This window comes from Oncorhynchus mykiss, chromosome 19 (genome assembly GCF_013265735.2).
Source record: "Oncorhynchus mykiss isolate Arlee chromosome 19, USDA_OmykA_1.1, whole genome shotgun sequence".
Classification (NCBI taxonomy): domain Eukaryota; kingdom Metazoa; phylum Chordata; class Actinopteri; order Salmoniformes; family Salmonidae; genus Oncorhynchus; species Oncorhynchus mykiss.
Window position 1 is genome coordinate 22,891,693 of NC_048583.1, and position 17,288 is coordinate 22,908,980.

The window sequence follows — 17,288 nt, forward strand, 5'->3', positions numbered from 1 at the left end:
TGAGCCCCTAACCAACAATGCAGTTTAAAAAAATATGGATAAGAATAAGAAATAAAAGTAACAAATAATTAAAGAGCAGCGGTAAAATAACAATAGCGAGACTATATACAGGGGGGTACCGGTACAGAGTCAATGTGCGGGGGCACCGGTTAGTTGAGGTACATGTAGGCAGAGTTATTAAAGTGACTATGAACACGTGATAACAACATAGAGAGGCAGCTGTGTAAAAGAGAGAGAGGCCGGGGGGTTGCAACGCAAATAGTCTGGGTAGCCATTTCATTAGGTGTTCAGGAGTCTTATGGTTTGGGGGTAGAAGCTGTTTAGAAGCCTCTTGGACCTAGACTTGGCGCTCCGGTACCACTTGCCGTGCAGTAGCAGAGAGAACAGTATATGACTAGCGTGGCTGGAGTCTTTGACAATTTTTACGCTGAGCTGTAGTCAATGAATAGCATTCTCACATAGGTGTTCCTTTTGTCCAGGTGGGAAAGGGCAGTGTGGAGTGCAATTGATATTGCATCATCTGTGAATCTGTTGGGGTGGTATGCAAATTAGAGTGAGTCTAGGGTTTCTGGGATAATGGTGTTGATGTGAGCCATGACCAAATTTCAAAGCACTTCATGGCTACAGTGCTACGGGTTGGTAGTCATTTAGGCAGGTTACCTTAGTGTTCTTGGACACAGGCACTATGGTGATCTGCTTGGTATTACAGACTCGGACAGGGAGAGGTTGAACATGTCAGTGAAGACACTTGCTAGTTGGTCAGCGCATGCTCACATTACACGTCCTGGTAATGTCAGTGAAGACACTTGCCAGCTGGTCAGTGCATGCTTGCAGTACACGTCCTTGTAATCTGTCCGTTGACCTGTTTATAGGTCTTACTCACATCGACTGCGGAGAGCGTCATCACACAGGGCATAGCGGGATTTCTTATAAGCTTCCAGGTTTGAGTCCCGCTCCTTGAAAGCGGAAGCTCTAGCCTTTAGCTCAGTGCGGATGTTGCCTGTAAACCATGGCTTCTGGTTGGGGTATGTATGTACGGTCACTGTGGGGATGATGTCATCGTTGCACTTATTGATGAAGCCAATGACTGATGTGGTGTACTCCTCAATGACATCGGAGGAAAGCCATTAACATATTCCAGTCTGTGCTAGCAGCACAGTCCTGTAGCTTAGCATCTGCTTCATCTGACCACTTTTTTATTGATCTAGTCACTGGTGCTTCCTGCTTTAATTTTTGCTTGTAAGCAGGAATCAGGAGGATAGAATTCTGGTCAGATTTGCCAAATGGAAGGTGAGGGAGAGCTTTGTATGCATCTCTGTGTGTGGAGTAAAGGTGGTCTAGAGTTTTTTTCCTCTGGTTGCACATTTAACATGCTGATAGAAATTTGGTAAATCTGATTTAAGTTTCCCTGCATTAAAGTCCCCGGCTACTAGGAGCGCCACCTCTGGGTGAGCGTTTTCTTATTTGCCTTTGGCGGAATACAGCTCATTCAATGGTGGCTTAGTGCCAGCCTCTGACAGCTTCTGACTGTGGTGGTTTGTAAATAGCTACAAAAAATACAGATAAACTCTCTAGGTAGATAGTGTGGTCTACAGCTTATCATGAGATACTCTACCTCGAGCAACAGCTCGATACTTCCTTAGATATCGTGCACCGGCTGTTATTTACAAAAATACTGTACATAGTCCGCCGCACCCTTGTCTAACCAGATGCCGCTGTTCTATCCTGCCGATATGGCGTATAACCAGCCTGCTGTATGTTGATAGTGTCGTCGTTCAGCCACGACTCCGTGAAGCATAAGGTATTACAGTTTTGACTTGTTATACTTCATCACTAAACATGTCTGTACACATACATAGGTTGATCCAAACAGTACATACATCTTCTGAGCATGACTCCTAATCTTTGGAGTTTTGTTTTCATCGAGAGATGCATATAACCTCGTCAGTCACATTGTTTTAAATAGTTCTCTAATCACTGCATCAGACTGAAAATCGATAAGCTCAAGTTGCATGTCAGTGGGAGCGTTATCCACATTGGAGATGAAAGGAGCCAACTGCATGTCATTTTCCAACACTTTGAAATCCTCAAAACGACAAGATAACTCACTGTTCAAAGCATGCAGTAGCGATGTATTCTTCTCCCGCTGGTCATCTGATAGGGAACAGACTAGTAGTGTCGGAAGGTGGGTGAGATTGTTGGCTTCTATTTGGCGGGTTAGGAGGACTAATTTTCGCTTGAAGGCTTTGATACATCTGATGTGAAAAAAGGGCCTTCCCTTGTAGTTTGGAATTCAGTTCATTCATGACGGCCACGATGTCCACGGTGAAGGCAAAATCAGCCAACCATTTTTATCTTGCAGTTGAGGGAAATCCACATGTTTTCCTTTCATTTGCAAAAACTTCAGGTCCCACACCCTTTAAGCACCTTCCCCAAACTCCGCCATCTCAGGTTTGTGTTGTAGGGGAGATCTGCATGATCCGACTGTCTCTTCCAACAGTGACAAGAACTGCCTGTGGTTTAACGATTTTGCTCTTATGGAGTTTAGTGACTGTACCCACCTTAGTGACTGTATCCACAACATGGCTCATTTTCAGAACACATTTACAGAGCACCTCCTGATGAATAATGCAATCTGGGTTCAGCTTAGCTACTTGATCTTGTATCCTTTTCAAAACGCCAACGTTTTTCTCTGTCAAGTTTGGGCACCCATCAGTGGTTACACTGGAACACTTTTCAAAACTCAGTCCCGGCTTTGCCACACTTATTAACCTCCTCCAAAAAATCTTTCCCTTTGTTTGTGCTCTTCATTGACTGCACTGAAGCAAGCTCCTCTGTAATTTAAAAGTCTGGGGTTATGCCTCATAAGAATATCAACTGCTCTCATCCACGGCAAAGGAGAAATAGGTGCCAATTCATACCCCTGCAACTGTTGTTCCAAATTCTTTGTGATGTCCTCAACACGCCATATCGTCTTGACAGAGAAACATTTTCAAACAGCTCTTTCTTGTCGGGGCAAAGTATTGCTGCAGAGTCAATTAAACATTATTTAATAAATTCACTCTCGGCTAAATCCCTTGCTATGCTTAGAAATTTTGTGAGACGGTACATACTGTAGCTAGTTCTCTCAATTACGTTGTTTGCTGAATGCAGTTTTGTAAAATCCTTGCTGCTTTTGCAACTGAGAAAGCAACTCTTTCGATGCACTTGCCCTCTGCTCAGAAGACATATTCCTATATTTCTCTGCATGCTTCGTCTGGAAGTGTCAGAACAAATTGTGGTCTTTCAAGACAGCGATGCTCTCTTTGCACACTAAGCACACAGCTTTCCCTTGATACCTCAATAAAGAAATATTTTGATGTCCACTCTTGCTGGAGGTGTTCATTCATTGTCTACTTTCCTTTTTTTTATCTTTGAAAAACACATTTTGGGCAATTTATAGCTAGCTACTATTTGTAACTGTGACGTGTGTGTCAGAATGTCAGTCACTGTCTGTCCTCGTGCAGTTGTTAATTATACGAGCCTTCAAAATAAATGTCCCACAAGCGGTGGGAGTTAAATCATTACACAAAGGTGGGTATTCATTTGGGCTTTTAATTTGAATAACAAATACGTTTTTCAAAACTTTACTATCGCAAATTCTTTATTTGATCTGAGCATTATTCCGCGGGCCATATTGAATCAGGTCGCGGGCCCGGGCCGGCCTTTGCCCTGTTCTAGACGATTCTGTGCTTCCAATTTTGTGGCAAAGGGAAAACCCTTTCCTGTTTCAGCATGACAATACTCCAGTACATGCAGTACATGCAGGCAAGAGCGTAGGCAAAATGTATTCAATAGGATTGGTTGCTGGGAAAGTTTAACCAAAAACTATTGTTGCATTCGTTTTCAAATATATTTTTAAATCATTTGTCATATAGTTTTGCTCTCGCTTTAAAATGATACGTTTTAGGGTTTTGCTTTTGATGTCTTATTTTTCTTTACAATTCTATACATTTTGCTTTCAATTGTTTGGTTTTTGATTTCAACATCCATTGTTTCACCCGTTCTCGAAAATGTAATGTTTACATTCTCAACTTTATTTTTCATGTTCACAATTGATTTTATTTTGAATTCAATACATATGGCGTGAAATTGACCGTATACACAACCCTCTCATCTTACCCGAAGCTGCCGTCCGATCTTGACGATGCATGGAAAAGCCAGCAAGGTTTATATTATCCAAGTTCTTGTTCAGTCACAACTTCAACAAACATAGGATATTACATTTCTTCAGGTTCTGTTGATAGGAGAGTCTCGAACGGAGCTCGTCCAGTTTGTTCTCTAGTGATTGTACGTTCGCCAACAAAACATTGGACAATCGCCTCTTTCGAGTCCCGTGGATCAGGGCCTCGTCCGGGATAAGCATAACGTCCAGAACTGCCTACTCGTTGAAGTAGAAATCTTCATCTAAATTGAGGTTAGTGATGGCTGTTCTGATGTCCAGAAGCTGTTTTCGGTCACAGGAAATGATGGTGGAAATAAGTTAAGATCAGCGTAAAAAAACACAATATCGGGAGCCCGTAAGATGGCAGCTATCCACTTCAGCGCCATCTCACCAGAAAATCCCCTTTTGGCTTAGAACAAAGATTTAGTTCTGTTTGTCAAGTTTCTTAGAGGAAGTACTTACCATAGGGCTGTGGTGGAGACATAATGCACTAACTCTGTGAAAGGAAGGGGGTCCGAGGAGGCGCCACAACTACGACATACAAACTGCAGGGGGAGAAAATCAAAGTTGCATGTCAAATTAAAATAACAGAATAACTAACAGAAAGTTGAAATTGGAAATCCGATGATATGTGTATAGGCCTTATCAGATTGGCTTTCGGGTCAAATATATACCGTATATTTGGCAAAATCTAATTTATGCTGCATGTATGCTTTTATTTATGCATGTATATGTCTTTCGTAGGTGGCGCAAGAATTCCCCTACGGGGACAATAAAGATCTATTGAATTGACTTGGTTTTATAATCTTTTTGTATGTCACTATTGGGTAACACTTTACTTAGGGCATACAGTTATAGTGTATTATTACTTGTTACAAGCATGTATAGAAATGAACTTATAAAATGGTACGTCTTTTTATATGGAAATTTATCAAATGGCTGAACATGGCTATTTCATTATAAGATGATAACACATTATAAACACTTCATAGATACTGATGGCTTATAATGCATTATGAACGTATCATGATGCATTATACCTGTATCCCTTAAGTAGAGTGTTACCCACTAGTCTATATGTCTCTCCTTTTCCCTCTTTCTAATCAACAGTGGATTAAATAAATCACATTACCTGTTCATAAAGTATCATGGCAAACTTCTGGTGGGTAATGCAGGACTTGGATGTGCAGGCCTCAGTCGCAGTGTCAGAAACTATGTGCAGGTGAATCCTCTCCAGAATGTTCTCCTTGTGCACCAAGAATTAAACAAAGTCAGGTCAGACATCTGAAGTCACTGTTTTCCATTACATCCTTAGCATCTGTCGCCCAAACTATCCTGATACACATATCTGTGAGTAGAAACATAACAGTGTACACTGAGTGTACAAAACGTTAAGAACACCTTTCTAATATTGAGTTGCACTTGTAGTCCATGCCTCAATTTGTCGGAGCATGGACTATAAGGTGTCGAAAGCATTCCACAGATATGATGGTCCATGTTGACTCCAATGCTTCCACAGTTGTGTCAAGTTGGCTGGATGTCCTTTGGGTGGTGGACCATTCTTGACACACAGCAAAGTGTTGAGCATGAAAAACCCAGCAGCGTTGCAGTTATTGACACACTCAAACCGGTGTGCCTGGCACCTACTACCATACCCCGTTGAAAGGCACTTTAATCTTTTGTCTTTGTCATTCACCCTCTGAATGGCACAGATCTGTCTATAATAAAGCACAGCTCTGCCATCTTAACAACACTATCAACAAGGCAGGTCCTACAGGCCCTAGTTTTGTCACACCTGGACTACTGTTCAGTCGTGTGGTCAGGTGCCACAAAAAGGGACTTTGGCTCAGAACAGGGCAGCACGGCTGGCCCTTAAATGTACATGGTGAGTTAACATTAATGATATGCATGTCAATCTCTCCTGGCTTAAAGTGGGGGAAAGATTGACTTCATCACTACTTATTTTTGTAAGAGGTGTTGACAAGCTGAATGCACCGAGTTGTTTAAACTACTAGCACAAAGCTCGGACACCGATGCATATCCCACGAGAAGTCTCTTCACAATTCCAGAACAGATTGGGAGGTGCACAGTACTACATAAAGCCATGACTACATGGAACTCTATTCCACATCAGGTAACTCAATTGTCTCAAGATTTAAAAATCCTTCTTTAACCTGTCTCTACACTGATTGAAGTGATGACATCAATAAGGGATCTTAGCTTTCACCTGGACTCACCTGATCCGTCTATGTCATGGAAAGACAAAATCAAATGCTCAAAATTAAAATATATTTTTTTCTCCTTAAAGTACTCCCAGCCGTTTCCACATATTTGATTTATTCCAGAACTAGCACAGCTGACTTAACTGGTTAAGTGACTAGATGAATCAGGTGTATTTGTAATGGGTTAGGGTTACAAAATTTACTTTTGGGAAAGTTACTGGAATTTTGCAAATTTAAGGGGTACCAACGGGGAGTTTTGGGAAACTGCTTTAGTTCAATAAAAAAGGCTAATATGACATCTCGATCGCTAAAAAAGAAAGTGCTACAGTTCTAGACTTACAAAGCACTCTGCAGCGTCGTCCATGTGGCCAAGTTGGAAACGCTGCTCGTCCTTAAAGGTTTCTGCGAGGGCATGACGCAGGCTATCCGAAGGCAACGCTCGCTCTTGGCTTTGCTGGAACTGGCTGAAAATACTCTGCAGGGGGAAAAAGCGTTGTAGAGAATTGAGGCGAGGGGGGTACTGTAAGTTGCCTTAATGATCAAGTCTCTAAGAGCTGGTTTCCTGAACCCAGATTCAGCTCAGTCCTGGACTAAAAAGAATGTTCAATGCAGTCCAGGATTGGTCTTAATTCTAGGTCCAGGAACTCTGCCCACTGGGCACAGATGTCATTTCAACGTATAGTCCACGTTGATTCAACATTATTTCATTGAAATGACGTGGAAACAATATTGATTCAACCAGTGTGTTTAAAAGATCTTCAAATATCAATGGCTATTTTTGTTTAAATAGAATCTAAATAAATATTCTACATTTTTTATGGGTGAACTTTGACATCTTGTGAATCTCTTGAATAAGTAATTAAACTAGGTGTAAGATGTACAGTATTGTGATGATGATATTATATACAAACCTTTAAAGCGCAGAAAATGCAGGCATCCCCTAGACAAAAATGACCAGGAAGCTGTCTCAAACTCCTCCTGAAAATGTCCAACTGCCATAACACCTGTTCAGGTGAAATGACAGCATTGCATTGATCATATTCAAATCACAGGTATATGTGTATTAATCTAACAACATCTGTAACATAAAATGTTATGACTGTATTAATCCTACATTACGTTCCATATGAAAAGTAGAACTAAATCCTACATAGGAAAAAGCATGGACATCTTAATTTAGTAGTAATCTTGCCCCTTAGCCTTCCGTAGGAAATAATCTATGTTTACACTATTGCATAAACCTGCATATTGACAAGTTTTAGCACTCACCTGTACGGCACTGTTGAGGAAGCAGCTATTCTGGCCTGGTTCGTTCAGCAGGCCTTTGGTTAGAGCCAGAGACAACATGCTCCCAGGCTGACAGGATTTCCCCAGGCCCCCACCACCACCAACAGCTCCAGGCTTTTTGAAGAGCTTGACCCATGCCAGAGAGTTAGAGCATGCCACTGGGGAGAGAGCAGTCACCAGCTGTTGTTATGCTCTAATGGGAATTGGATATACAAATGTGGCTCCTGGACCAGAAGTTTAAGACTGCTGTTATGAGATATATCCATAGAGAACACTAATCATACAATACAATAACTTGTTTTACCAGGTAAGTTGACTGAAAACACATTCTCATTTACAGCAACGACCTGGGGAATAGTTACAGGAGAGAGGAGGGGGGATGAATGAGCCAATTGTAAGCTGGGGATGATTAGGTGACCGTGATGGTATGAGGGCCAGATTGGGAATTTACTGTACATCCTGAGGGGTAAGTCCTTATGTGTCCATGCACATCTTAGAGAGTGAATAGCACTTGGCCACTGGTTATGATCAGACTTTGGGTTAGGTAGGATTTAGTGACTTGTGTGATGGGAGCTGTTGTTTACCTTCTCCGGAGAGTGGGGGAGGCTTGCCAAAGCTGGACATACTGGGAGGAGGGAGCTAGCAAGCCATGGGACCAATCCATTACATCCCTGCCTCGCACTTCCAAAAAGATCCATTGAAGTCATTCCCAGGCTCATCCATAGGGAAGCTTTTGAATGGCACTATTGGACATTGAATTACAATGGGACCAAGTCTAAAGAGAGGAAAATAAATCATTGGCTTTAAAAAAAACTTTGGGCAATGACGGCACAATCTGCACAAACCGTCATTCTGTTACCAAACTTTGCATCTGCACTGCGGGAATTGTTAAAAGTATTAATTGTGCGAACTGACTTGTTGTATTGTCAAATGACAATACATGATTCACCATTAATTTCTATTAGGCACAAAAAGAATCTTAAACAATCCAAACAAACAGCAAATGCATCCAACAAATGTATAGAGTCACACACTTGATGTATTGATGTAGTCATTGCGTGCTATGAATATGGGACCAAATATGGTATGGTTTAACTTTGCAATCATTGGTTTTTGTTTGACATACATTTTAAAGTGAGTTGCCCTACTGCTTTCAAAGGTTGATAAAATTCAATACCAGTGAGTTACCACTTAAGTTAACATGTATCTAACTTGAATATTTTCCGTGTGTGCATTTTCAAATTGATTTTTTTTAACATATTAGGGACAGATACAAATTAACAGTTGAAACAGTTTTTCAATAAAACACATCATAGTTCAAGCCAATTGTCAACACTATATGTGATACAGTTTCCTGAGTTCCCATGGCCACCCACTGGTGCTTGTTCCCCCTCTGGCCCCCCAGAAAAATACATCTTAAAATTGCCCCTGCTATTATGTTGCGTTACTGCCATTGTTTTATCCCATACCTTCATACATTGTTTATGACTTTCTCAAAGTCTTATGATTTTATTTTGCATACACCTAAATAGAATCTAGATGATGATTGTTATATACGTGACCATAGAGACTAGGCCTGCGGTTGCAATAGCTTCTCTGTGTTGTGATTGACTTGAGCTGGGTGGACAACGTTACAATCGTATAGGCTACTTGGGCACAGATTCAACAGCCAGTTTACAGGCATTTGCTGCTTTTCAAGTCACGGGTTGTCACAGCACTGAAAAACACAGTACCCCCTGGCATTTCATCACATTATTTAATCACATTAGGACTGTGTGAAAGTCTGGATACTCCCCATACCAAAACAGCACATATAGCTAGCTAACTAGGCCAATGAGGCTCCCTGCAGGGTTGGGGTCAATTTGAATGGAAGTCAGTCGATTCTGGAAGTAAACTGACATTCCAATCCAATAATTGAAAAAAGAGCATCTATTTATAATGACTTCTCAATATACTGAAAAGTAGAAGGTACACTACATGACCAGAAGTAGGTGGACACCTGCTCGTCGAACATCATGGGCATCAATATGGAGTTACTATAACAGCCTCCACTCTTCTGGAAAGGCTTTCCAATAGATGTTGGAACATTGCTGCGGGGGACTTGCTTCCATTCAGCCACAAGATAATTAGTGAGGTCGGGCACTGATGTTGGGCGATAAGGTCTGGCTCGCAGTCAATACGGAGTTGGTGCCCCCTTTGCTACTATAACAGCCTCCACTCTTCTGGAAAGGCTTTCCAATAGATGTTGGAACATTGCTGCGGGGGACTTGCTTCCATTCAGCCACAAGATAATTAGTGAGGTCGGGCACTGATGTTGGGCGATAAGGTCTGGCTCGCAGTCAGCATTCCAATTCATCCCAAAGGTGTTCGGTGTGGCTGAGGTCAGGGCTCTGTGCAGGCCAGTCAAGTTCTTCCACACCAATCTCAACAAAACATTTCTGTATGGACCTCGCTTTGTGCACAGGGGCATTGTCATACTAAATTGGGAAAGGGCCCTCCCCAAACTGTTGCTAAAAAGTTGGAAGCACAGGATCGTCTAGAACGTCATTGTATGCTGTAGCCTTAAGATTTCCCTTCACTGGAACTAAGGGGTCTAGGCCGAACCATGAAAAACAAACTTTACAGTTGGCACTATGCATTCAGGCAGGTAGCGTTCTCCTGGCATCCGCCAAACCCAGATTCATCCGTCAGACTGCCAGATGGTGAAGCGTGATTCATCACTCCAGAGAACGCATTTCCACTGCTCCAGAGTCCAATGGCTATACACCACTCATGCGCATGATGATCTTAGGTTATGTGCGGCTGCTCGGCCATGGAAACCCATTTCATGAAGCTCCCGACGAACAGTTCTTGTGCTGACGTTGCTTCCAGAGGCAATTTGGAATTCGGTAGTGAGTGTTGCAACCGAGGACAGACGATTTTTAAACGCATTAGCACTCGGAGGGCCCATTCTGTGAGCTTGTGTGGGTACCACTTTTCTGCTGAGCCGTTGTTGCTCCTAGATGCTTCCTCTTCACAATAACAGCAATTACAGTTGACCGAGGCAGCTCTAGCAGGGCAGAAATTCGACGAACTGACTTGTTGGAAAGGTGGCATCCTGTGACGGTGCCACGTTGAAAGTCACTGAGCTCTTCAGGAAGGCCATTCTACTGCCAATGTTTGTCTATGGGGATTGCACCGCTGTCTGCTAGATTTTATACATCTGTCAGCAACAGGTGTGGCTGAAATACCTGAATTTACTAATTTGAAGGGGTGTCCACATATTTTTGTATATATAGTGTATACATTTCAAAAATTGTTCAATGTTTTTATGTTTTATTTAAATCACTTTCGGAATTGACTGCCTTCAATTCAAATGGACCAAAACACGGTTTCTCTGCACCCTGAAACATTACAGACAGGACAGGTTACTGATATTGTTGCTGAGCTGTGATGCTGCCAAGTCATGATGCTTTCCTGGAATCCACAGAATTAATTCCATATGAAGTAGGATTAGGCATCAACCCAAGTAATATACCTGATATCCTACTGGTAGGTAAACCAGAAGCACATTATAAAGCATCAGGTTACTCTTATAGGAGTGTAATAACACTGTAATTACAATTTATTCTATATTGAACTCCATCTCTATCCCTACGTGATTGTAAAGCATTACTAAAACAATATGTTATTACGATGTTGTTATTGTAGTAAGTACAGTAATACACAGGTATAAGTGCAAATTAAAGCAAAGTGTTACTGGTAAACTTTTCTCATCCTCTTCTCTAAGAGTTGGCTATGGGCTACTGTACATAACACATAATAGTTTATATTCTATAATATTTGCTGGGTCCAAACGGCCACAATTTCCTTGACAGATGGTTATTCTCCTCCTGTCTGACAATATAAAGTTGAAGTTGGAATTTACATTTAAACTCAACTGACATTTAATCCTAGTAAAAAGTCCCTGTCTTAGGTCAATTAGGATCCCCACTTTATTTTAAGAATGTGAAATGTCAGAATAATAGTAGAGAGAATGATTAATTTCAGCTTTTATTTACTTCATAGCATTCCCTGTGGGTCAGAAGTTTACATACACTCAATTAGTATTCGGTAGCATTGCCTTTAAATTGTTTAACTTGCGTCAAACGTTTCGGCTAGCCTTCCACAAGCTTCCCACAATAAGTTGGGTGAATTTTGGCCCATTCCTCCTGACAGAGCTACAGAGCTAATGTAACTGAGTCAGGTTTGTAGGCCTCCTTGCTCGCATATGATTTTTCAGTTCTGCCCACACATTTTATATAGGTTTGAGGTCAAGGCTTTGTGACGGCCACGCCAATACCTTGACTTTGTGGTCCTTAAGCCATTTTGCCACAAATTTGGAAGTATGCTTGGGGTCATTGTCCATTTGGAAGACGCATTTGTGACCAAGCTTTAACTTCCTGAATGATGTCTTCAGATGTTGCTTTAATATATCCACATCATTTTTGTGAAGTGCACCAGTCTCTCCTGCAGCCACGCACCCCCACAACAAGTTGCTGCCACCCTTGTGCTTCACTGTTGGGATGGTGTTCTTCGGCTTACAAGCCTCCCCCTTTTTCCTCCAAACATAACGATGGTCATTATGGCCAAACAGATCAAATCAAATCAAATCAAATTGTATTTGTCACATACACATGGTTAGCAGATGTTAATGCGAGTGTAGCGAAATGCTTGTGCTTCTAGTTCCGACAATGCAGTAATAACAAGTAATCTAACTAACAATTCCAAAACTACTGTCTTGTACACAGTGTAAGGGGATAAAGAATATGTACATAAGGATATATGAATGAGTGATGGTACAGAGCAGCATAGGCAAGATACAGTAGATGGTATCGAGTACAGTATGTACAAATGAGATGAGTATGTAAACAAAGTGGCATAGTATAAAGTGGCTAGTGATACATGTATTACATAAGGATACCGTCGATGATATAGAGTACAGTATATACGTATGCATATGAGATGAATAATGTAGGGTAAGTAACATTTATATAAGGTAGCATTGTTTAAAGTGGCTAGTGATATATTTACATCATTTCCCATCAATCCCCATTATTAAAGTGGCTGGAGTTGAGTCAGTGTCAGTGTGTTGGCAGCAGCCACTCAGTGTTAGTGGTGGCTGTTTAACAGTCTGATGGCCTTGAGATAGAAGCTGTTTTTCAGTCTCTCGGTCCCAGCTTTGATGCACCTGTACTGACCTCGCCTTCTGGATGATAGCGGGGTGAACAGGCAGTGGCTCGGGTGGTTGATGTCCTTGATGATCTTTATGGCCTTTTTGTTTCATCAGACCAGAGGACATTTCTCCAAAAATAACAATATTTGTCCCCATGTGCAGTTGAAAACCGTAGTCTGGATTTTTTATGGCGGTTTTGGAGCAGTGGCTTCTTCCTTGCTGAGCGGTCTTTCAAGTTATGTCGATGTAGGACTTGTTTTACTGTGGATATAGACACTTTTGTACCTGTTTCCTCCAGCATCTTCACAAGGTGCTTTGCTGTTGTTCTGGGATTGATTTGCACTTTTTGCACCAAAGTACGTTCATCTCTAGGAGACAGAACGCGTCTCCTTCCTGATCGTTATGACAGCTGTTTGGTCCCATGGTGTTTATACTTGCGTACTATTGTTTGTACAGATAAACGTGGTACCTTCAGGCATTTGGAAATTGCAATTGGACTTGTAGAGGTCTATTTTTTTCGGAAGTCTTGGCTGATTTCTTTTGATTTTCCCATGATGTCAAGCAAAGAGGCACTGAGTTTGAAGGTAGGCCTTGAAATACATCCACAGGTACACCTCCAACTGACTCAAACAATGTCAATTAGCCTATCAGAAGCTTCTAAAGCCATGACATCATTTTCTGGAATTTGACTGTGCCTTTTGTTTAAAGTTCTGACCCACTGGAATTGTGATACAGTGACTTATAAGTGAAATAATCTGTCTGTAAACAATCGTTCGAAAAACTACTTGTGTCAAGCACAAAGTAGATGTCCTAACCAACTTGCCAAAACTATAGTTTGTTAACAAGAAATTTGTGGAGTGGTTGAAAAACAAGTTTTAATGACTCCAACCTAAGTGTATGTAAACTTCAACTGTAGTCAGATCTCAGATGTGCCATGGAAACAATGAGCAGGAAGTAGTGTAACTCCCATTAATACTGTACCTGTGTCCCAAATGGCACCCTATTCCCTTTGAAGTGCTCTACTTTTGACAAGGACCCATAGGGCACTATATGGGGATTAGAGTGCCATTTGGGATGCAACCCATACCTCCTAATAATAGTAATGTGTTAAACAAGAAGCCCTGTATTAAGACAAGTAAATCCCAACCCAAAGTGCTCTACAAACCTACTTCAGAGATCATACAAGAGCCAGAAGCAATAGCTCCATCTTTCCATCTGATTAGTGGGTGGAATTCTAGCCATATTGCCTCATAACTACCTAGATGTAGGGGCTAGATTATGTTTGTTTCTGGATAGGGCTGCTGCTTGGTTTTAAAAAGCTAAAGTCTTGTCCCGAAACAACCTGTTAGTCAGATCTGAATGGGTTGGATAAGAATAAGCAACATGACAGAACATCCCACCTACCGATACATTCATTTATGTTATGCATGAAATGAGATGTGTTTTCGGTGAACTATCCTTTCATGTTCTGTTTGCCATCATGAACTTCAGCATAATATCTGACTGCACCTGTAGCTGACCCATGTTTGTCATTACTTCTACTATTTGCAAGTGAGATGTTTTTGCTTGTAACAATCACATATTTACAAAATGTACAAAATGTTTACTGTATACACTGCCTTCAATTCGAATTGAGCCCAAACCTGGTATCCAGGCAAGTGTATCCAGCCTACGTTGTGACCAAAAAGTGGTATACATATAAGCCTGAATAATCACAAGCAGACATTAACAAATATGATTACATTTGCTTATCTGCACATGTGGTGTATTCTTCAAATAGAAAAAGGATCCGTATCATAGCCCTATAATTATAACCTAAAACTTCATATGACTTCGTTTAGCCTATAATTCGCCATCCACTGTATTATTCTAAATAGCGAGGAGTTTACACGAACATGAGGGGTCTTTTCTACCATGCATAGGGCTACTTCAGATGCCATTGCATATCGTGCAATTTACACCTGTTAGGACGCATGCGTGTTATGGGGGAACGGATTTATTTACCGCAACTCGCATCACTGCATCAAAGAAAAACATACCCGTTAGATAAAAATGTTATAACACACATGCAATACTCACTGTATCTCGTCGATAATATTTGACCGATATAAAATATCTCCCAAAACAGCTAGGCTGTCAACATTAGATTCCCACAAGTTGTGTCACCTACAAACCGTTGAAGCAAAAATGACTGCAATAGACTACCCGGACTCGCTCGTGGATAATGTCAGGCAGTACTGGTGGATGGAATCTGTGGGCAAATGCAGTATTAAGGTCTGCATAGCTACAATAAATTGCAACGCCAGTGCAGTGATACAATGCCAACCGGCATTTTAACCGTCATACCCGAATACGTTTTGTCTATTGTCTTATTCTAGCCTGATAATGTCCTTGCTGTTTTTACGTTTTCGGTTCAATAGCGGAAATAATTTCTGGAAATAAATCCAGTAATGGTCTATGCATGAATGTCATCCGCAGATTAGTGATGCTTCGAGAGTAGCGAGGTCAAAATCCGCCCCGAGTGTGCAGTAGCCTACTGCAATTCACAAAGAGATATCTCCGCCGCATGGTTGCACTTGATGGCAAATCGCTTGTCTCGCAGAGCAGACACAAGCATTCGGCGTTTGGTTTGTCCCATTTGAGGTGAGAGTAGAACTCACATGACTCTCAAAAACACTGACTGCAGCATGTAACGTTGTAATTGTCGAGGCTTTCTATATTAAGCTTTGATGTTTGCAATTATCAAATACAATTATCTAAAGACCATTTTCCTCGAGATAAAAACATTCAGGGGGGAAATAAAGTCTATGTCTATAGCTAGGTATCCATCCAATCGGAGACAGATTTGCATGCGAATATTCTAAAATACGCATAAAGAATATGCACACTTGTTGATAAAAGTTCAATGTGCTCCCATCACATTTTCAACTCTACAGATAGTTTTGTCACAAAAACTGTTGCATAAAATAGCAAATGCGCCTACTCTGGGCTTGGCATTTGCGCTCTAGCCAACAGTTTACAAATACAGTGCAGGTAGACTATGCGGGATGGCTAGTCTACATGATCAGATTATTATGGATAAAAGCGAGAATATTTTCTTTGTCAAATGGCAGTCAAGCATCGATCATAATGTCACCAGAATAAGACCCTCTGTATTTTATTGGATAGCAGGATCACACTCATCACGAGCACTTTCCTGTGAAGTTCGTCACATTTTATTTCATCTGTAGCCTAACGAACTGCATGGTTTCCCAAGTGGTAGTGGGAGGACCACACACCATATCATCATGACTCCAAATGTACTTTTATATATGATGGTTATTATATCAATATTTACCCATAAAGACGTTTCCACCGCCATTTCCAGCATAATTAATTTTACCTACACAAAAATATCCCATGTCTAACGAGCAAAAACGTCCTGTTTTTGTCAAAGCTGTCATTATTATTTTTTAAATAAGATATGACTTTATTTGCATAAAAACTGTGGATGAAAACGTGCTTAGTATCTAGGTTTTCATCCAATTGGCAACAGATTTTCATGCTAATATTCTAAAATTTTCCCACCAGTGGTGTATTTCCACCAAACTGACTTGTTGAGGATAAAAATCAGTGCGTGATGAAGTAGTGCACACAAAATGTATTATTTAGCTTTAGTTCTCAACTCTATCGATTGTCACAAAAACAAACAAAAAAATAATATTTAAAGGATAATTATGTTTTTGCAGTGTTATTTTTTGTTGTTGCTGCTTTAGTTGAGAAATTAGAGCGAGAGAGACAGAGGGGAAGTATAGTTCAGAAACTTCCATATTGGGGATTCAATCCTGTGTTGACCAGTCAATAGAGTAGACCAACCTCCAGCACTCCTAAACAATACAATTAAATTGAATAAAATGGCATATGCAGGCCCATGGCCTATATTTCAGTCCGCTATCCACAACTCAGGAAGCACCGTTGCATTTGTTGTGACTAGTACGCCTATGCTAATTTCCCACAAAAATGCACGGTGCAGGACCACTGATCGGGAACATGTCTTCCTTCCCATTAGATCTTGAAACGTGGCAGATGTAAAGGCAGAACCATTGTCTGACTCTGACACAATTATATTTGACAGGCTCTCAAGTTGAAATTAATGTTTGAAACATTTAAAACGATTTCTAGCCCAAATTTTGTAACTCTCTTTATGTGCATTTTCCCCTCATTTTTAAGCTTCTTGTTCAGCATTGGGAGGCAAGGGAGAGGACCTCTTGTCCAACTTTTGATCGTTTCAAGTAATGATTTGTGTTCGAAAGTATTTCTTATTAAATGAGATCTACGGCAGCTGTAGTGATATCATACCATCATGAAATACAATCAATGTTCAATATTTTTCTGGGTATTG

At 40.9% G+C, this 17,288-nt stretch overlaps 1 protein-coding gene across 1 annotated transcript in view; it reads right to left on the minus strand.

The window, feature by feature from the left end:
* LOC110497487 (inactive ubiquitin carboxyl-terminal hydrolase 53-like) overlaps positions 1 to 15,528 on the minus strand; it is a 57,506-nt gene extending 41,978 nt beyond the window's left edge. The window contains exons 1-7 of the mRNA XM_036954463.1: positions 14,987 to 15,528; positions 8,298 to 8,488; positions 7,696 to 7,871; positions 7,338 to 7,430; positions 6,767 to 6,901; positions 5,337 to 5,450; positions 4,667 to 4,749 (exon numbers count right to left, since the gene is read on the minus strand). Of these exons, the coding sequence (XP_036810358.1) occupies positions 4,667 to 4,749; positions 5,337 to 5,450; positions 6,767 to 6,901; positions 7,338 to 7,430; positions 7,696 to 7,871; positions 8,298 to 8,337 (641 nt within the window). The 5' untranslated portion in view covers positions 8,338 to 8,488; positions 14,987 to 15,528. The remainder of the gene's footprint in view (positions 1 to 4,666; positions 4,750 to 5,336; positions 5,451 to 6,766; positions 6,902 to 7,337; positions 7,431 to 7,695; positions 7,872 to 8,297; positions 8,489 to 14,986) is intronic.
* Positions 15,529 to 17,288: the final 1,760 nt, after the last annotated feature.